This window comes from Elephantulus edwardii, unplaced genomic scaffold (assembly GCF_000299155.1).
Source record: "Elephantulus edwardii isolate Elephantulus edwardi_28Jun2011 unplaced genomic scaffold, EleEdw1.0 scaffold00039, whole genome shotgun sequence".
Classification (NCBI taxonomy): domain Eukaryota; kingdom Metazoa; phylum Chordata; class Mammalia; order Macroscelidea; family Macroscelididae; genus Elephantulus; species Elephantulus edwardii.
The window spans coordinates 7,212,590-7,234,685 of NW_006399789.1; the positions used below are offsets into that span (position 1 = coordinate 7,212,590).

At 40.6% G+C, this 22,096-nt stretch overlaps 1 protein-coding gene across 1 annotated transcript in view; it reads left to right on the forward strand.

The window, feature by feature from the left end:
- Positions 1–22,096, forward strand: part of MAP3K5 (mitogen-activated protein kinase kinase kinase 5) — a 348,691-nt gene that overhangs the window by 134,603 nt on the left and 191,992 nt on the right. Inside the window, exons 3-6 of the mRNA XM_006884955.1 lie at positions 3,930–3,953; positions 16,675–16,868; positions 17,929–18,097; positions 19,472–19,578. Of these exons, the coding sequence (XP_006885017.1) occupies positions 3,930–3,953; positions 16,675–16,868; positions 17,929–18,097; positions 19,472–19,578 (494 nt within the window). The remainder of the gene's footprint in view (positions 1–3,929; positions 3,954–16,674; positions 16,869–17,928; positions 18,098–19,471; positions 19,579–22,096) is intronic.

The window sequence follows — 22,096 nt, forward strand, 5'->3', positions numbered from 1 at the left end:
TTTCCTTGTTGAATATCAGTTGACCATAGATAGATGGATTAATTTCTGGATTCTTGATTCTATTTCATTGGCCTATGTGCTTGTCATTGTACCAGTACCATGCTGTTTTTGGTTAATACAGCTGTGTAGCAGTTTCGAGATCAGGAAGTGCTATGCCATCCACTTCATTCTTGTTTTTAAGAAGTGCTTTGCTTATTTGAGATCTCTTTGATCTCCAAATAAACTTGTTAATTACCTTTTATATCTCTTTGAAAAATGAATATGGTATCTTTAGTGGGATTACATTAAACATATAGATTGTTTTTGGTAGGATTGTCATTTTTACTGTATTGATTCTATCCATGAACAGGGCACATTTTTTCATTTATTTACATTTTTTACTGTGTCTTGCAGAAATGTTCTGTAAGTTTTTTGTAAAAGTCTTTTGTGTTTCTAGTTAGGTTTATTTCTAAGTATCTCACTGTGGTTGACTATAGTAAATGGTATTGCTTTCTTAGTTTCCTTATCTGTGTTTGCTTTGTTACTGTAGAAGAATCCCACTGACTTTTTTATATTGACCTTGTATCCTGCCACTCTACCAAATTTTTCAGTGAGCTCTAACAGATTTTTTTTTGTTGAGTCTTTGAGGTTTTCTGTGTACACTGTCATGTCATCTTCATGTTGTTGTTGATTGTTTGCCGCTAAGTCTAGGTCGACTCATAGCAACTCTATGAACATAAAACCTGATGCCTTTCCATAGCTATCGTGTTTCTCTGAGTTCATAGAGTTTCCAGAGGCATGTGGTTTAGGAAGTGGATGCCATTCCTGCTTCCCAACCTGTTTTACAACTGGGAGCTCCAGCAAACACCGTTCACAATGGGGAAACCGTTATGGTAATTGATATCCCCATGGCACAAGGTTCAGCATCATAGCAAACCCCGGTTACCTCATATAGCACATTGACAAAGAGTGATGTACAGAATGGAAGAATGTTCCTCCAGATATGACAGCATTAATCTTATTTAGCAGTGATTAAGCATGGTCAAGTCGAATATGACTTATCTGCATGTAGTGACAAAAAAAACACAATTTTTTAAAGATTTCATATATAGCCAAAGTATGTGCTCATTCAGAGCTTCCTAAAGACTACAGACAAGTGTCTAAGTTGTAGTGGGGTAATACACTGGAGTTTATGCAGTTTTGTGTTTTCATTTATAGGCACTTTATATGACATTTCCCAATACAGTGTGAAATATAGCAACCACATGGGTATACATCTAGGAGGTCCTCCTTTTTTTTTCTCTTCAGTGAGATTGATATATTTATGTACCAGTGAGTTGGAACTGACTCACAGTTCACCCTTCAACAGGTTTCCAGAAGCAGGAAATCAGATGGGAGGAGATTTTCCATCTTTATCCCTCAGAGCAGCTGGTGCATTTGAACCATTTGCCTTTGGATTAGCAGCATAACTTTTTATCACTAAGCCACCTGAACTTTTCACTGAGTTTGTTGTTGTTAGGTGCCATCAAGTCAAGTACAGCTCAGAGTGACCCTGTGAGCAATGGATCTGAATCCTGTCCTACCCTGACAGCCTCATCATCACTGACATACTTGAACTCGTTGCTACAGTCACTGTGTCAGTCCATCTCATTGAGGATCTTCCTCTCCTTCGCTGACCCTCCAACATTTCTAGAATAATTCTCTCTTCACGAAATAGCCTCTCCCAGCAATATACTTAAAGGATGTGAGACAAAGCTTTGCTATCCTTGCCTCCATGAAGGACTATGGCTGCACCTTCTGCAAGATCTGTTTGTTCTTTTCACAGTCCATGGGATATTCAGTCTTCTCCGTCACCCAGTTCAAAGGCATCAGTTCTTTTTCTATCATCCTTATTCATTATCTGGCTCTCAAATGCATAGCAAGTGATGGAAATGACCATGGCCTGAATCAGGTGCACTTTAGTCTTTAAATTTACCCCTTAGTAATTTGAGGATGTTCTTGACAGCAGACTTTCCTAATACAGTATGCTGTCTTAACTCATGACTGCTGGTACCAAGTGTATTGACTGTGGATCCAAGTAAGAAATTGTTGACAATTTCAATCTTTGCTCTATCTATCATGACGCTGCTCATCAGTCCAGTTGTGAGAATTTTTGTCAGTGAGTTTGTTATTGTTGTTATGTGCCATCGAGTCGCTTTCAACTCATAGCGACCCTATGTACAAGAGTCCTAAACGCCGTTCTATCCTGTGCCAACTTCGCCATCTCAAACACGCTCATCCTCACCACTCCACTCACAGAATCAATCCATCTTTTTGAGGGTCTTCCTCTCCTGCACCGCCCCTCCACTCTCCCAAACATGATGTTCCTCTCCAAGGACCAGTCCCTCCTTGCAACATGCCCAAAGTATGTCAGACGAAGCTTCAGAATCCTTGACTCCAAGGAGCATTCTGGCTTCACCCTCTCCAGGACAAACCTGTTTGTTCTCCTAGCAGTCCATGGTATGTTCAACACTCTTCTCCAGCACCACAGCTCAAAGGCATTAATTCTCTTTCTATCATCCCTATTCACTTTCCAACTCTCTGATGCAAAGCACATAATTGCGAAAACTATAGCCTGGGTTAGGTGTACCTTAGTCTCCAGCCTGACGTCTTTGCTCTTCAGTACTCTTGAGAGGTCCCTCACAGCTGACTTTCCCAATGCAAGTCATCTCCTGATTTCCTGGCTGCTATTACCAAGAGTGTTGACTGTGGAACCAAGTAAACTACAACTGTCAGTGAGTTTAGTACAAATTAAATACTTCTTTAATCCTTTCTTTCTTCTATATCCTTCCTTTTACATCTCCCCAAATGACCTATCTTCTTTCGCTCCCAGTGATAGTGTTTGTTGCTGTTGTTGTTGTTGTTGTGTACTGTCGAGAGTGGAAACCAACCCATAAGTGGCGCTGCTGCGGGTTTTCAGAGGCAGTTAATGACACGAGAGGAGATTGCTCATTTTTTTCCCTTGGAGCAATTGGTAAATTCGATCCACATGCATTTGGATAGGTAGCACATCTTCTTACCTGCTAGGCCACCAGAGTGCTTTCATAAATTATACTTACGACTGTTTATTATTTATAAATAGAGACGGAGAAAAAGACCTTCAACAAGAAGGATTGACACAGTAACTGTAACAGTGGGCTCAAGCATATCAGAGATCTTGAGGCTAGCACAGGATAGGGCAAGATTCAGATCTATTTATAGAATTGCTAGAAGTTGAAGTTGACTTGGTAGCACTAACAAGAACTTATTGCCAGATCTATGTGAGTTTACCCACTCTGGTAAGTGGCCACTATCCTTCATTCACAGCCCTGTAGAATATTACAGTGTCAAAGACTGTGAGGATGGTCTGGGTTAGGAAACGGTTGTGACCCCATGGCACCTAACAACAACCACAGTATCACTGCCGTAGAGCCAGTTCTGGTTCCTGGTAGCCCTCTGCCAGGTTTCTGAGTCTGGAAGTCTTTACTGGAGGAAATGTGTCCTCTCTCTTTCAAAGAGTGGCTAGTGGGTTCACATAACAGGCTTTAACAGTTAACACTTCACAGAGAATGAGTGAAATTGTGCTTAAAGAAAGAAAGAAAGCTTATTTTAACATCTTCCCAAAGGTATCATTGCTGATCAGCTAATTAAGCACTATAAATATTTAGCAGAAATGATCTTTATTCAGTTTGAATTTTATGGAAGAGAAAAACTGTCCAAAAATGACTCACTTTTCCTTAAACCATAATACTTGTGTTTTCATAGTAGATTGTAGACTACTCATGCAACAAATTATAGTAAATACTGACCTTTCAAATTGCTGAAAAAATTGTTAAAGTGAAAGATTTTCTGCATACAATAATTTCTTAATGGTTATTTGGTTGGATTGGCTTTATATTAACTTTTGCCTTTTTTTTCTTTCTATTTTTCAGGAACTCATTTGCCAAAAGAATACAGTGAGTATTAAACTTTCCAGAAATTTTTCAGCTGTTTTTTTTTTTACATCAACTAATCTGTATTTTTGTTGCTCTTTACAGATTATTCTTTTCTTTGTAATTATTGGAGTTTATGACATAGTGATATAAATGGGTTGTTTTTTTTTGTTGTTTAAATATTCCATTATAGTGACACTGTTGGAATAATGAGAGGTGATATCAATCCATGTTTGTTTGTTTTTCTAATATGTTTTAGACTAAAAATCCATATTCAAGTTTGTAAAGTTATAGATAATATGAGATGCATATGTATATACATCTGATCATATAGATGATAGGAGTTACATATTGTATAAGTATGTAACAATAAGTATGCCCATTTTACATACTGTATAAGGAGCAGATACAACATGAATGTTGCTGAGTCTGACTTCTGTCCACTTCATAAAGGGGAGCTGTCTCCATCAGTTATATCCATAGCACCAGACATAAACCACCCTACATGCTCTTGCACCTATTTCTACCAATCCTTGGGGCCAGTGTTCATTGCAACTTGACTCAGATTTTATTCAAAGTTGTAAGGTTATTAGAGAAATGGATTGGGAAATAGGCAGGAGACAAAAAGTACCACATAATTCAAGCCTAGGTTTAGTGCACTGCTGCCAAGCCAGCTTAACAAGAAGACATGATCTCAATTAATGAAAGTCCAGGTTCAGTTCAGCAGCCTAAATAAACCTCTGGTTTCCTCAGTCATCCGGCAAACCCTATTTTAGAGCCGTTACAAGCCAGATTTACCTTCAGTCATCCAGCAAGCAAAACCTTTAACTGGGGTCTATCTCCAGTACTCCTCTGGTTATACCTTGCCAAAATCTCATCACAGCAGTGCCACAGTCCCTTCACCCTCTCTTCACTACAGCTGCTGCCGTCCCCCACAGTGTAGAAAGCGTGCTCTCTTATATTGGTCCCAAAGCAGTTGATGATTTGCAAGACCATGCATCTGCAGTTAATGTAGCTAGATACCATACCCCCAAACAGGGGCTAACATAATAGCTAGAAAGACCAAGGTATATGATACCACATACACATATTTACAGACATGTGTATTCATTTATAGAGATGTATATGAGAGCGAAAGTGAGAGAAAGAGGTAGTTCCAATCCACCAGTGGCTCCTCAGAAGGAAGATATAAACATCTTCTCCCACTGAGGTTTCCAACCTTGGAAACCCGGTGGAGGGTTCCTGTGAGTTGGAGTAGACTCAAAGGAATTAAGTTTGAGAATTTTTTTCTTTTTTTTCTGTCCAAACAAAATCGTTTCCTTTTTTAAGTTTTATATTGGTTTATGCCAATTGGCAGAATTAGGATAGATGGTGAAGAGATTGAAATTGTTCACAGCTTCAGTTTGCTTGGCTCCACAGTCAACACTCTTGGCACCAGCAGTCAGGAAATTAGAAGACATATTGCCATGGGAAAGTCTGCTGTTAGGGACCTCTCCAAAGTACTGAAGAGCAGTGGTGTCTCTTTGGAGACTAAGGTGCACCTGATACAGGCCATGGTCTTTGCTATCACTTGTTATGCATCAGAGAGTTGGACAGGACTAGGGAGGATAGAAGGAGAAATGATGCTTTTGAGCTGTGGTGCTGGAGAAGAGTATTGAGGGTACTGTTAGGAAAACAAACAGATTCATCCTGGAAAGGGTCAAACCGGGCTGCTCCTTGGAGGCAAGGATTCTAAGGCTCCATCTGACATACTTTGGTCATGTTGCAAGGAGGGACAGGTCCTTGGAGAAGGACATCATGCTTGGTAGGGTGGATGGACAGCACAGAAGGGGAAGGCCCCCTATGAGGTGGATTGATTCAGTGGTTGTGGTAATCGGGATGGGTGTGTTGGAGATGGTGCGACTGGCAAAGGACAGAGCAGAGTTTAGGGCTGTTGTACATAGGGTCGCTATGAGTCGCAAGCGACTCGATGGCACATAACAACAACATTGGTTTATATACAAACTTTGTATATATTGTGTTTCATTCATATAGATTGTGTTTTACATATTTCCTCATTCATATTGTATTTCATATGATCATTCCCATACACTGTATTGTACAAAATGAATCACTATTGATCTTTGTCCACTATTACCTAGTCTTTTTTTTTTTTATTTTATTACCTAGTCTTTTGAGATCTCTACTGGATCTATCCTAATCCCTTCAACCCTAGGTGAGGTTTTTTTTTAAAAAAAATATTCTAGTTTGCTTTTACTATCACCCTACAGAATTCTTCCCTTACCCAAAATTAAATTGAAGGTAAAAAAACAAGAAATAGCTATAAAGTTTTTACATGCTCTGTGAAGAAAAATATTCACTCACAGTGGAAATGGCATTATTAAGCCAATAGTTTTATTTTTCATTTTAGAAAGTAAGCCAGTATTTAAAAACCTTTCAGAATGTTTATCCGCACCCTAGAGTGAGAGTAATATACTACGTGAAAATTTGCACATTGTTCAGTTTTGATGATGAGATTAAAAATATAAAGAGTAATTTTCCCTTCAGCTCAAAATTAAAACATTTGTGCTTATGACTTCACCAGGACAGAGATTCATTGCAGCATAAATAATATCGCCATTGTAAATGCTTATCCTTTCACATCTCAACAGGAAATGAGCAAGCAATTACCGCTTCATGCTTCAGTTCAGGGAAACAAATTTTATTAGGCAAATATTGATTGAGCGTGTCCTTGATGCCAGTCTTTGTTTGGGCTTGGTGCCACTGGGGACGCCCAGTTCCATTTGATTTGGACATTGTAAGTGGAAGCAACCGTATTTATAATTGTTCCATGAGTTAGCAAATGAGAAGTAGTGCAACAGTCTAGTTGGAGGAGAAGCTCAGGATACTAACACATAAGAAAACTAACACAGAGTCATGTGCGTGGATGACCATCGCTAGATAGTCACAGACAACCTTTTAAAAGAGGTAGCGTGTAGAACTTCCCTGGGCCTCCCCACTCTCTGCCATGGAGTCACTTCCAACCCATGACAACTCTCCACTGGTTTTCTGAGACTGTGAATCTGAATATGGGAGGTGCAGTGGCTGGTGGATTCACTTACTTCTCTGTTAGCAACCCAACACGTAACATCCTATGTTACCAAAACATCCCTGGGTAATGCAAATGATTAATATACTTGGCTGCTGAATGAAAGGTTAGAGGTTGAAATCGACCCTGAGGTACTTTGGAAGAAAGGTCGAGCAGTTGAAAACCCTGTGGTACACAGTCCTACCCTGATACACTTTAGGTCACCATGAGTTGGAATTGTTTCAACAGCAAATGGTATCGGCAGCATTTACCTGAGATCTGTTATAGAAAGAAGCTAGCCATGCCAGTGATCCAGTGATAGTTCTGACATGGGACAAGTAGCTTGATAGAAGGACCTTATAAAGAATTGACTATTTTGAGCATATATTTAAATTTGTTTGAACACTGAAAGTGTTGCTGCTCTGAAGCTTGATTCCTATCCACACACACTTCATTAATTTTTATGTTATTGTTAAGTGCTTTCAAGTCATAGACAACTCATAAAGACTGTGTGAATGAAAGACCTGAACACTTGTATAATTTTCATCCTTTCTCCAGGTTCATAGGGTTTCTGGAGCAAGCTATTTTGGAAGTGGATGCCACTCCTGCTTCCAAACTTGTTTTAATCAGGAAGCTCCACCAAATATTGTCCACCATGGGTAACCATTATCACATTTGACACATCAGTGTCACAGTGTTCAGCTTCACAGCAACCACGAGTTACCTCTGTACAGCAAGTGAACAGACCAGGGTTATACAACCTACAAGAATGTTTGTCCAAATCCAGTTAAAGACAGGCCTGAGAGACACAGATTAACTTTTTATGTAGTTCTTATAAATTGGAAAACAGACTCAGCATTTTTTTAAAACTCACTCACTCATTATTGTTGAGTTGGAACTGACTAATAACTGACCCTCCAGCAGATTTTCAGAGGCTGTAAATCAATTGGGAGATTAGCAATCTTTCTCTTGCAGAGCAGCTGATAGATTCTAACTGCCCAACTTTGGGTTTGCAGCACAGATCCTTACCTAGAAGGCCACCAGAGCTAGTTAGGTAATCAATTACTAGAGTTTGAACTTCTGGTGTCTGAAGTCAGAGAAGTCAGAGAGATCAGTTTTATGACTACATCCTGTTTTGAAATTTAAGGACATGTGTTCTTTTTCTTTCAAGAAGTTTGCTTACACATTCTAGAAATCAACTCAGATCAACTCCTTGCCATCAACTCCTATCTGACCTTCCATTGGGTTTGCAAAGCCATAAATGGAGCTGCTGGAGGATTCAGATTGCCAGAGAGGCATGGCCTTTAGGATAGCAGCCAATTTGCTACAGACTAGACCCCTAGACTTCTGTCATTCTAGAGATAATACCTTAATAACAAAAGGTGGCTGCTTGCTGTTGATAACATGCTTGCTTGTCATAGGATTGGAGTTTTACTTTAATTTCACAGTTCTGTCCAGAAGCACTGGGTACAGTTTGCATTAATAACATTTCTAAGTTATATGCATTGGAGAGTTGGACAGTGAATAGGGATGATAGAAAGAGAATTAATGCCTTTGAGCTGTGGTGCTGGAAAGAATGTTGAATATACCATGGACTGCTAGGAGAACAAATGGGTTTGTCCTGGAGAGGGTGAAGCCAGACTGATCCTTGGTCAAGGATTCTGAAGCTTCGTCTGACATACTTTGGGCATGTTGCAAGGAGGGACTGGTCCTTGGAGAGGGACATCACTTTTGGGAGAGTGGAAGGACGGCACAGGAGAGGAAGACGCTCGATGAGATGGATAGATTCTGTGAGTGGAGTGGTGGGAATGAGTGTGTTTGAGATGGCAAAGTTGACACAGTATAGAACAGCGTTTAGGGCTCTTGTACATAGGGTCACTATGAGTCGCAAGCGACTCGATGGCACATAACAACAACAAGTTATAGGTTGGCCAACTTGGGAGATAAAGGTTCCCATGTTACTTGTTTTATTTTTTTTTTAAATTTTTTTTTCTTTTGTTCCTTCTTTCTTTTCTTCTTTTTTTTTAGCAGTAATGTCTTTTTAAAATGCACAGTACTGCTAATACCACCCCTCCCACTTTCTTCACAGTGTCTGCTGGGCTTGCCTTTTTAGCTTGCCATGTTTGTTCTTGTCCATGGCCTGTGCAGCTTATTGGCCTCTCCTTCTTTTCTGATAAGACAGGTAGAGTCCATGGGTGGTAGGAATGGTTAATGTGCCCAGCTTAGAAGTAAATGTTTGGAGGGTATAGTCTGCCTAGAGGAGCCTAGTGATCTACTTGCAGAAGATCAGCCCTTAGAAACCCTAGGTAACTCGGTTCTCTTCCAGCACACATGAGTTCACAGTGAGTCAGAATTTACTTGAAGGCAACTGGCAGTAATTAGAAATTTTTTTTTTTAAAAAAAGCTGCTCCCTCAAGAATGTAGGAAAGAGAATACAGGGAAGTACAGTGAGGCCAGGGACTCAGGAGGTCTTCCATCTTTTCAATGAGGATTCTAGGGCTCATGCCAGGGAGGCTGAGAATTCTGAGTCCTCTGCTGTTTCTGCTTTCCTGCGTGACTCTTAACTTTTTTCTTTCTGTTCCCTCTCTGCTCGGTGCACACCCAGGCATCTGCTAGTCATCCTCTCTTAGAATTCGTTTGACACAGATGCCTTGTTCCCCAGTGGCCAATATTTTAGTAATAATGTGTTGTTATTTCCCATGTTGTAGAGAGCAGTGCACACGGTGTTGAGGCCTCTGAGGATACACCGCTTTCTCCAGCACCAGCAGACCAATCTTCTGAAACTGGAGTAGTACCTCTGGTTTATGGGCTTTCCATCTAATACATTCTTATAACTTAGAGGGTTCAGAGTCTTTTCATTAGTAATTTTGAGTTATAGTGTTTAACTAAAACAGGAACATTTTTCTGTCTTTTAATAACCCAGTCACCATTTAAGCTCTATAAACTTTGGAAAGCAATCTTCCTTTCTTCTTAGACCATGCCTTGGGCAAAAGGATTGAATTAGGTGGCTGGGCAACCTGAACTTATTACTATTTTGAAAACAGAACATACTCATTTTCTCTCTTCCTGACTCATCTTCCAGTTATTGCACCATTAAAGAGTACTTGGAAGAGAACCATTATTGATTAATGCCCCTTGACTTAAAAATCAGACCTCTGACTCTAAACTCTTCTCATTATTTAACTGCAAGTTAGGTCCTGTTTCTGTCACACTGACTGACAAATGCCTCGATGTATAGTGTGTTTGTAAATAATTAAGTCTGCCAGTAAGAGGTGTGACAGTGCTTATCTGTTTGCTCTGAAGCAGTGAGCTTGGCTGCTGCAGGGTTATGGGGGAAGGGAACCTCATAGAGTAATGACATGCCCTCTAGAGAGAATCTGGAATCCCAGACACTTTACAGATGAGCTATGTGACTTCCCACACCTTACAGTTTCCTCCACTGTAAACTGCAGATCATAGCACCTGCCTCTAAGTGGTTACTCACTTACCCCTTGGACCATGTAGATAGTGAACAAATGTTTGCCCTTACTCGTGGTTCTAAGTGTAGGAGGAGCTATGTATTGTTCTCCATTAAGCTGATATGGCTTGAGACCAATAGCTTAATCTCCTTGGGCTTCTCCTTTTTTTTTCCTCCCCATTCTTTTTCCAGGTTCTGATTCATGAGCTTTCCATGTGTATGAGAGGAATACTGTGCTCCACAGGGTTTTAATTTGCTGATTTTTCAGAATTAAATCACTTGGGTGGACTGGAACTGTCAACCTATCAGTCAGTAGCCAAGCACCTGCCACAAACTCCCTGTGGTGGTGATAAATCGTGAATTTTCACCGGTCACATTCTAGTGCACAATCTACTCCTCTTTTTTTTTTTTAAATACTGTGTATGCTTTTATTGAAAAACCAGAACATTTAAATAAGTGTTGTATTTCCCAGCCTCTCTTTTTTAAAAATAAAGGTATCTCCACAATGTATATGAAATCTTAAGCAAACAAATATAAAACAAAGAAAGAAAAAAGGGAGGGGAAAAAGAGAAACTATTGACTTAAAAAAAAAAAAAAATAAAGGGATCTGACCAAACCGAAAGCATCTGTGTTGGCATTCGGCCAGAACGGAGGCAGGGATGCCCCTTGCCCCTTCAAAGGTGTCTGTTTCCTCCCTCTGGAAATGGGTCAGCGAGTGGCTGGAGGCTGAGAGCATTGAGGATATGCTGACGTCTCTCAGAGAGAAACAACAGGCAAGAGAGACTGATAAGGCATTTTCTAGGAATTCCTGCATCTGTTTGTTGAAACACATCACTTGTTATTCTGTCTATTTTCATGGCCTTTTTTTTTGCCAGTGTTTTTGGTGCAGTTGAAGCAACTCCTTTCATTACCGTTGCTTTTTGATTATATGCTACTTCCAGAGGTGGTTCTGTGTTGACCAGTAATTTTTGGAACAAGGAATGTATATTCCTTCCATCTTCTTTTGATGTTTCCTGCATCATTGAAGATTTTGCCCATAGGCTCCTTCACTATTGCAACTCTAGGCTTCAGTTTTCCTTCAGTTCTTTCAGCTTGAGAGATTCCAAGTGTATTCTTCCTTTTTTATTTTTTAACTTTGTACATTTCATTATAATACTTGGGTTTTACTTTTAGCTGCCAGTCTCCTACCTGAGTTCATGATCTTGAAACTGAAGGAACCCACACTTGCTCCCTCCACTCAGGCATGGCGGTACCACTCTGACCCAGCAGATAGCTAATCCAGAGCCCAGTGCCCTCCACTGAAGGGGGTGCAGGACCTGAATTGACTCATGTTTCTGTGGCTCTGATTCCTAGAAAGGAGTCATTTGGAGCCCACTTTGACCAGCCTTTAATCTTTCTTGTGATTCTTCTTTTTAATTCTCTGGGCAGTGTTGACTCTGGTTCTTTCCTCCTCTGAATTTCTTTGCTTCCTCTTCTCTCTGCTGCTCCGGCCAGTGTGTGTTCTGCTTTTAATTTCCCCAGTCCTGCCACCTGCAGTCTTCTTTCTCCTCCTTATCCTTTACATCCAGGACCACCTCTTCCTCTTGACGCAGCTGCCTTTTCTTCTTGTTCCTTGTGCTCTCTGGACGATTCATGCTCTGCTTGCTGCTTCCCTGGTCCCACCATCTACAAAAGCCACCTCATCTTCTTCGTCTTTTGTGTTCAGATGGTTCTTCTCCTCCACATGCTGCCCCCTCTTCTTCTGCCCGCACTGTATGGATATTCTCCCTTCTCCACTTCCCCGGCCCTGCACTGCCTGCAGCCTCTTTACATCCTTCTCAAGCATCCCTTTCTGTTCCTGCTGCTTGCTGCCTCTTCTTCTTTCTTTTCCTGAAGAGTTGACTAGTTTCTTCTCTTCCATTTTCCAAGCCTAGTTGGGGTTTTTTGGTTGTTGGTTTGTTGTTGGTTTTTTGTTGTTGTTGTTGTTGTTGTTTTATTTTCTAAGCCTAATTGTATCGACAGTCTCTTCCTCCTCATTTTCTAGTTTCCTCCGTCTTGTCTTCTCACTCTTTTCTCTTCTTGCTTTTCTTCAGACTCTGGTCGGTCTGCTCTGAGTGTACTTCTTCCTTATTCCTTTCTGTTGCTATAATCTCTTCCCCTTCTTTCTTTTTCATTTTCTTGGGAATCTTGGTGTGAGGTTGGGGTCCCAGGATGCTGGCCTTTGAGATGAGCCAGGAAAGCCAGTTCCTGGGCCTCCAGCCGAGCAAGCTTGGACTTCCTTGTGATCCCATGTTGAGCAGCCTTGTGTGGTCTTCGCCCCTCACAGGCTTGGAACAACATCTCATCAGTCAGAATCTTTGGGGCCTTGGGCCCCAATATTCATTATCACTGCCGATCTCCAAGTCTTTGTTTGGTTTCTCCCCACCAGAAGTCAGCATGGTGAACATCGCCACAGACTTCCGCTACAACAAGTTGGGCTTGAGAGGATCCTGAGAGGCGCTTTACATGTACTCCCTCCTGCCCCGTTTCCCCCACCAGGCTGGCTGCTGTTTTGTTGAAGAGCTCATTGTCAGGGTCATACCCTACCCTGTCAGTGTCCTGCTTTATTGTCACCCTGATGGCCAGGGGGATACCATTCGCCTTCTGGCCCAAGCCTTTATCTTGAGTCCTTCCATGCTGTAGCAGCTGTTCCTCAGCAAACTTCATCACAAGACTTGATCTCTGCAGAAGCACTCATGGTGAGGGAAAAATTCAGTGTTCTTAGGCCCTCACCAGAGAAGTCACACCACTGCGCTGTCCCCTCGGTGGAATCACATAGTCTCTGCTCTTTGACCCTTCACTCCTTTATCTGTCAGACCTCTTTCCCATTCCTTTAGATCCCACCATAATTCCCATGTAGATTCCAGCCCAGGTAATCCCCAGGCCTGTGTCTTTGACTTGAGCCTTGTTTGCATTCCAGTCCCGTATGTCGTGCTTCCTTTTGGACATTCTCACCTTGGAAGCCTGCTTCCCTTCAATCCCAGCCCCTCTTAGAGGTAGGGCATTCCTGCCTACACACGCCACAGGGTCTGCTTTCTGAATTTTGTTACTGATAATCATTCCTTTCCAGGTAGCCCCGATTTAAAATGTAAAGCCACTTTGACTCTTTAACTTTCTCAATATTATAACTAGCTACTGGGACCTTCTGAGTCTTCCTTTTAATGCTGAATGCATACATCTGAATGGGCTTTGCTGCTTATCTGCTCATGCTTTGTAGCTACCTGCTTAATGTTTTAAATTGTTCCCACTGCAGCTGGGAGTCGGTACTGACTCCGTGGAAGTGAGTTACATAGAGTCTTTCCGTCCATCCTGCTACCTGCACAGATTGTCAACATTCACGATTGGATTATGCTGGGGTGTTGTTTTTTTTTTCTTGCTTTCAGATTTTCCATGATTCTCCATTCCTGTGAATATAGATTAAAATCTGTAGCTTTGTTTTTTTCATTTTTCCCCCCTTAAGCCCCAAGTTCTCGTCAGACTTGTTTACTAAGAAGTGTCCAATCCAGTCTCGCCTTTCTTTTTCCTGGTTTTAGTTTTGTTAGCACTCGGTACCCTTGCTTGATATTGCTAAAGTGATTGTAATGTATTGTTAAGTTGCATATGCCTCATAGCAACCCTGCGACAACAGATCTGAATCCTGTCGTCTCCTGTGCCATCCTCATCATCTCTGATAGACTTGAGCCCATTCTTGGGGTCACTGTGTTAGTGCATCCTGTTGAGGGCTTTCCTTTCTTTGCTGACCCTCTCTCTGCCTTTCCTTGCCTGGTGTCCCTCTCCATGGAATACCCACTTCTAGCAACATGCCCATCGTATGTGAGATGAAACCTCATCATTCTTGCCTCCAGAGAGCCTTCTAGCCGCAGCTTCTCCAGAATATATCTGTTTGTTCTTTTAGTCATGGGGTATTCAGCTCTTTCTTCCAACACTCCCATTAAGAGAGGCATCAGTTTTTCTTCTGTCATCCTTATTCATTGTCCAGCTCTCAGACACATAGCAAGTGATTGAAAACAATATGACCTCCTAAGTCAGGTGTGTCTTAGTTTTCAGACTGACATCATTGCTTTGCAAGACTTTGAAGAGGTCCTCGAAAGCAGACTTTCCCAGTGCAGTACATATATATTTTATTTCATGACTGTTGGTGCCAGCATTGTTGATTGGGGATCCAAGTAAGGTGAAATCATTGACAGTTGCAGTCTTTTCTCCATCTATGATGTTGCCTATTGGCTCGGTGGTGAGAATGTTTGTATTCTTGATGTTGAGATGTAATCAGTATTGGAGGCTGTCGTCTTTAATTTTCTGTCGCAAGGACTTAGAGTCCTCCTTACTTTCAGTGAGCCTAGTGGTTTACCCAGATCTTAGTAAAATGAGGGTGTGAGATAAAGTGAGTAACAGAGCAAGACTGTCGTTAGAGATCATCTTGATCCTCATGAAACTACCTTGACGTGTGCTTACCCCAAAATAATGGCATTTTAAGCAACTGAGTGAAATGAACTTACGTGTTTTAGTAAAAGATCACTTTGATGATTGGGTAGAGACTACATTGGAGGGCAAAAGTAGAATTACAAATTATGTATACTGCATTGAAACAGATGAGGGAGAGAATAATTTAAGAGCGATGTATGATAGGGTATTATGATTATCATAAGAGTCCACAATTAAGGTTGCATAGTGGAGTGTACTTGGGGCAGTGGGAGGGGTTCAGGGGGATTGTATATCAAAGAAAGAATTTTTCTTTTACTTTTCAAAGAGAGCAGTGAACTGGGGCAGGGGGCAGCAGGGGGGAGGGCTGGGCAGAGAGAAAAGTGCAACAATGAATAAGTGGAAATCCAAAATCTCTGTAACTGTTCATTAAAATTATTAAAATAAAAAAAAGAGTGGAATTACAGTAATGCAGGTCAAGTATGCTGGTTATAGTGGACTAAAATGCTTGTAAACTCAGTGGGCAGAAATGGGAAAATAGATTTCTTTTGCAGCTACACTAGGACTTTGACATGGGAGTTGCAGGTAATGGAAGCATCGAGGGTAACTTCTGAGGCTCTGGTTTTAGTCATTGGTAGATAAGTAGAGCCATTGACTGAGTAAGAGCAGCCTAAGGGAGGGAAGAGAAAATGATATTTCTTTCCTTGTGTTGTATATATTTTAGCTGTTGCAAGGAGGGACCAGTCTTTGCAGAGGGATGTCATGCTTGAAGGGTGGAGGGACAGGACAAGAGAGGAAGACCCTGGATGAGATGGATTGACTCAGTGACAGGAGTAATGGGCGTAGATGTGTCAGAGACAATGAAGTTGTTTTAAGATAGAGCAAGATTCAGTGCTGTTGTACATAGAGTCGCTTTGAGTCACAAGGAACTTGATGGCACATAACAACAACAACAACAACACTATAAAGCAAGTAACAATTCAACTTGCTCTGACATCACTCACTTGTTGCCTGCCTTATAGAAACTGCATAATAAACATTATACCCTGCCTCTCGGGCATCTTGAGTCTTCTTAAGTTCAAAGACTGTTTTAAACTACTTTGTTTTTTCCTACTGCAAACATCATGAAAGGTGATAAGGATTGCGTGGTGACCTTGAAAAATATGTGTTGTAAAGGTGATTGTTATCCCATCTGAACATGATTTGTTTTTGTTATATTAATAGACAAGGTTAATATTGGGTGTGTCTATTTTGAATCAATCTCTTTTATAATGTGAAAGAGGTTAAACATAAGCCAGCAAAAATTACTGCCCTAGAGCAGAAGCTTGAGAAGAGATAAAAACCTTCTTACAGAGCCAGTGGGGGAAGAAAATTGTTCCCTAGGCCCCAAACCCTTAATTCAGACTTTGAGCTTCTTGAATGCTGAGAGAGGGGAAAACAAATCTGTTTGTTAAAGCTAGCCGTTTGTGACATTTATGTTATACCAGCACTGGCTAGCAAAGACAGTAAATATTTGGTTGAAGTATAGAAGCTGATCCATGTGTTTTTTGTTTTGTTTTGTTTGTTTGTTTGTTTCATCTCTACATCTTAAATATTTGAAGTGTGTGAGTAAAAGAATTAGAGGGATTTTCTGTTTTCAGAAGCCGTAAATATGAAGTAAGGTTCTTATATTTTCCTTTGCATGCAGAAATTGTATTGCAGATAGCGCACTGATATGAGCTGTGGAATTCGATCTGCATGGCATCCACAAGCTCACTCACCATCCCGTTTGCCTCTCTCCACAGATGTGCACCGGGAACTACACTTTTGTTCCTTACATGATAACTCCACATAACAAGGTCTACTGCTGTGACAGCACCTTCATGAAGGGCCTGACGGAGCTAATGCAGCCCAACTTCGAGTTGCTTCTTGGACCCATCTGCTTACCTCTTGTGGATCGTTTTATCCAACTTTTGAAGGTGGCACAAGCAAATTCCAGGTAAAGTTTCAGGAGGCTCAACTGGTGACAAGTTGTGGTTGTTGGTTACCGTGGAATTGGTGCCGAGCCATGGTGATCTTTGTTATAAGAGGAGGGAGCATTGCCTAATCCTCTGCCGTCTGGATGGTTATTGTCATGTTTGGGTTCACTGTTGTGGTAACTGCACTCATTCATCTTCTTCAAAGTTTCTCTTCTTTCTCTCTCTCTCTCTTTTTTTTCCCTTCCCCTCTTTCCTGAGCAGGAGCCCCTTTTCCAGTGATTGATCTTTGATGGCACACCCAAAGGAAGCAGTCAGTCTCCCTATCCTTGTTTCCAAGGACAGTCATGAAGTTTGTATTTTGATGTCTTATCAGATAATACTTAGATAACTAGTACATAGCTAGGGATCAAAGGAAAATGCGTAGCACCCTGCAAGAAGGCAAAATAGGTCCTGTGTGCCCAGAGGTTACACCATCTTACTTACTCTGTGTCAAAGAGAACAAATTGATTACTACATACTCACCCCCGATGTGAATTTATTTGCTTGATAGTGTTAGTAGGGCTAAAATATACACGATGAAGGCAAAGAAATACCATTTCAGTAATTATCCAGGGACTTTCAGTGGGAAGCTGAGAACTGTGAATATTGCCGAGGGCATTACTGTGTTTTGGTTAAGAACAATCACTTCCATTAATAAATGATCATATTGAGTCACAGAGTAAAGATTGTATCATTTTCAAAGCACAGGCATATCTAATTTACGTAGAACAATTTCTACTGGAAACAATACAATGAAAAATAGAATTTTGGCATTTTAAGAGATAAATTGCACTTTCTTGGAAATGCTGAGTATCTCTACCTTTAATTGTTCATGAAACAAGAAAAGCTATTAAGAGAAAAACACATAATCCCAAGTGTCTTAATAATGCCAGTAATATGAAACATTCATTCTGTGTATATTAATGAATTGAAAGCCACTAACACTACAGATGTTACCTATTTCATTATAAAATTTACTTTTTTCTTGAAATCCTGTCTAATTAGAAGCAGCTGTTAATTGATTGTGGGTTTTCTCCCCAGCCAGTATTTCCGGGAATCTATACTGAATGACATAAGGAAGGCTCGTAATTTGTACACTGGTAAAGAATTGGCAGCTGAATTGGCAAGAATCCGGCAGCGAGTGGATAATATCGAAGTCTTGACAGCAGATATTGTGATAAATCTTTTGCTTTCCTACAGAGACATCCAGGTGAGGAGAGACTTCAAGTCACTGCCATATAGTGTGTTGTGGGAGTAAGTGTTGACTTTAGAACTTCCTGTGAGCTGACAAAGAGTTCATGTATCTCCATACTTTTTTAAGTGGCACTCCTAGCTTTCTGTCCCTTAGTTCTAAGATGAATGTCAAAGGCTAATGTGAGTTAATCATCATCAGTTATGAAAGCTTCCTTCAGTAAGTCTCACTTTTCTCCCAAAAAGAACAAGGAGAAGAAGGTGTCAGCATAAGTGCCCTGTGGGGAGCCTGTCCACCTCTGTTAGCCTCAAGCTCATCTGCCACTCAAGCAATGAAAGCTTTGTGTTGGCCAGAAGTAGGCATTTTATCAACTTGCCTATCTTTTACCTCTTGAAAATGTAATTCTTGAAATTGATGAAGCTGGCTCTGTCTAGGCAGGATTTAGAATATATGATTACTCCAGCATGAAATTTTAAAATATGTATACTAGTTCTGATGGTCTGGTGGCAAAGAAGCTGCACTGCGCGAAGGACGAAGGACGTGGTTTGAGGCTCCCAGCTGCTCTGCAGCAGAAAGATAAGGCTCCACCCGTGCAGTTAACTGCCTCTGAAAACCTGCCAGAGGGTCAGCTACGGGTCAGCTCCCACTAGACAGTACACAGCATTAACAACTTGTAATGCAAAAATGTTTTAACATCTCCTGTTGTATCCTTTTCATTGACATACCTTTTTATAGTCATAATGGGTAGTTGGAGTATTTGGGCCAGGTATTTGGTAACTCTAAGTTTTCTAAGATTTGCTTTTCACACATGTACATACATACACATGTGTTGTTAGCTGCTATGTAGTCAACCCCAGTATATGGTGATTCCATGAACAGGGAACCAAATGCTGCTATTCCTGCATTATCCCATGGGTGAAGGATGACAAGTTGTGTGTCTGATCATTGTGATCCATGAGGCTTTCCTTAGACGGTGTCCAGAAATAGATTGCCAAACCTTTCTTCCGAGTTCGTCTTAGTCTGGAAGTTCCAGTGAGACCTTTTCAGTGTCACAGCAGCAGGCACCAGGTGCTTTGCCTGTGAATGGAACTAGGTTGCCCATGTGGAAGGCACAGGTTCTGCCATCATTGCCCCCATCACCATATATACATACATGCATGCATATGTGAATACACATGTTACACTAATATATGTAAACTTTTCCCAGCCACTTTGTAAGGAAAAATAACTTATTAAGCAGTTCTGTATTCTTGATTCTTCCAAATGTTCCATGGATTCCAATTTGTCTTTTTAGCATTTCTTAGATTTTATAGATACCTGCTTGTCAGAAAGCATTTTCTTGTCAGAACTTTATCTTGAGGTTTAATCCTGTATTATTCTCTTGTTTCAAAGGATTATGATTCTATTGTGAAGCTGGTAGAGACATTAGAAAAGTTACCAACTTTTGATTTGGCCTCGCATCACCATGTGAAGTTTCATAATGCATTTGCACTAAATAGGTAAGAGGAAAATTTTCATGGTGCACTAACGTCGTTTTTACTTGCAGGTTCTCTGCAGGATATGTTTTTGGTTTTGTTCCCCCCACACACACACACACACACGCTCCCAACAGGGTATGTTTTTATAGGAACTTGGCTGGCAGCCCTTATGATAATGCAGTTTTTATATACCCGCTGAACCATTCAAAACATGGAATGTATCTCTTCTGATTTTCTGCCCATCACTATTTTTATGTATAAATTTTTAGAATTCTTTTTCTTCTCTATCAAAACTTGTGCTCATCATTCGTATATTTTAGTACTTTAAAATTCCTTGGATTATGAAATTATGTTTGAGCACATTTACTCAATATTAATGGTTATTCAGAAAGAAACTCGTTGAAATAGAGTGAAACTAGTGATGTCTGCGGACTGTTCCTAACCAGAGACTATTTTCCCTTTGATGGCTCTAAATACACTTCATTATGGTCAAGACTCTGTGGATCCCATTTGAGATTTTGAGTCTGTGAAACCGTAAAGGTGAGGACGCAGTACCTGTTCCTGTCTTTCCTCTCGTCCTACCTCTGGGCCTTCTCTCTGAATCATGGTACATCCAGGGCTCCTTCGACCACGGGGCTCATGACCATGGAGTATCCAAAGCTTAGTAAATTGTGCTGCTGCTGTTTTCTTCTGGAGTTAATTACCACAACTAGAGAAATGATTTAAAAAAGAAAAAGGGTGTTATGTCACATAAGAATTGATGATTCTTGGGATCTCTGGGGGCCTAGTGGCAAGAAGCTGAGCTGCAATCCCAAAGGCACGCAGTTCTCTGCTGGAGAAGGAGGGACAGTCTCCTGTGCCAGTCAGATCCAATTTGATGGTACACAACAAGAAGAGAGAGAGAAAGAATTGATTCTCATTTTACCGTTAAATAAACTTTGAAGAACTTAGCCACTGATCTTCAAGGCTAAGGCTAACATGCTTCAGGCACAGACTCATGGGACATAGAAGTCTGTACATTTCTACTCTGGCCTTGACTGCCTTTATCTAGAATTATAACTGTGCTGCACCAACCAGAGCTTCTTTTGTTTCTTCTTTATCCATGTAAACAACACAACTTGCTAAACTTTTCTCAATAAATGAATGACACAGGATTATTTTATTTTGCTACCTATTGACCTTTTTTCCTTCAACTATGCTAGATTTAGATGAAACTCCAGAGATAACTTGGCTGTTAATGGATCTCAAATAAGTCACTTCTGAAAGAAGTAATGAAATACATTCATTTGGAAGTGAAGAATGAAAGCCCAAAAGAGCTTTTCTGAATATATAGTATTCTTAGTTTTATGGAGCACTATTCTAAAGTCAAAGCATTTAGGACAAAGGGTAAAAAAAAATCATTCACAAATATATAAAGTAAGAGTTGAAAATATTTCTTTTTTATAAATCTCTATCAGAATATCATACAATTCACTCCTATCAAGGAACTCAGTTGTGCTGCTGACTCAAAGGCAATGCTTCTCTAATAGTTCAAACCCAACAGTGGCTCCATGGGAGAAAGATGGGCAGTCGCCTCTTGTGCAATTTACAGCCTCCAAAAACTTACCAGAGGATTAGCTGTAAGTAGGTTCAGACTGGGCAGTTCAGTGGTTATGAGTATATACACACAGTTGTGTGACCATACATTTTAGGACATTTACATTTAGACAATACATTTTAGGACATTTTAGGACATTTTTTACTCATGCTACATAGAAATCCCCCCCCCCCCAGCAGCCTGACTCCTGTAGCCCTGAGCCACCACTGATGTGCCATGTGTCTCTCTACTGATTTGCCTGTTTTGAGCATTTCCTGTAAGTGAAATCGTACTATATATGGTCTTCTGGGACTAGCTTCATTCACTTAAAATACTTTCAAGTTTAAAAAATAACTCCTTAGAAACATTTTTATATACTTTTAGTACTGCCTACACAAACTTGCTATTTTAAAATTGCCTGCAAAAAAGCAGTTTTCTTAGGTAATCAATGGATCACACTTAGAAATTGAGAAACTCTTGAGTTCAACTTGGTTTATTAGTACTGCCTATGAATTAGTTTGCTCAATGTTTTAGAGCAAAAGCCATTGAAATCTAAGGTCAGGTTTTTGTTTCTGCTTGGAAGACACGATTCTACCCAATGCAAGGCCACAAATGGCACTCCTATTTTTACTCCACTTGCATATGGGCTACAAGGAAAATGAGGGTGACTGTGTTGAGAGTACATCCTCATCACTATTGGAAGAACAACACCTAAGATGTTATCCATTATCCTTGTACCTAGTTCATGTGTAATAGGACACCCTCTTCCATCAAAACTCAGCAAAAGCTCTCTCACATGTGCATGCACACACATACACACACACACACATACCCCTACACCTTAGAACAGAGATAAGAGAAGATTTTCAAAGTCTACTTTGAAAGGCAGCACAGAATGACAAAGCAAAATATTATAATGAAATGTGCAAGGAGCTAGAATTAGAAAATCAAAAGGGCCAAACT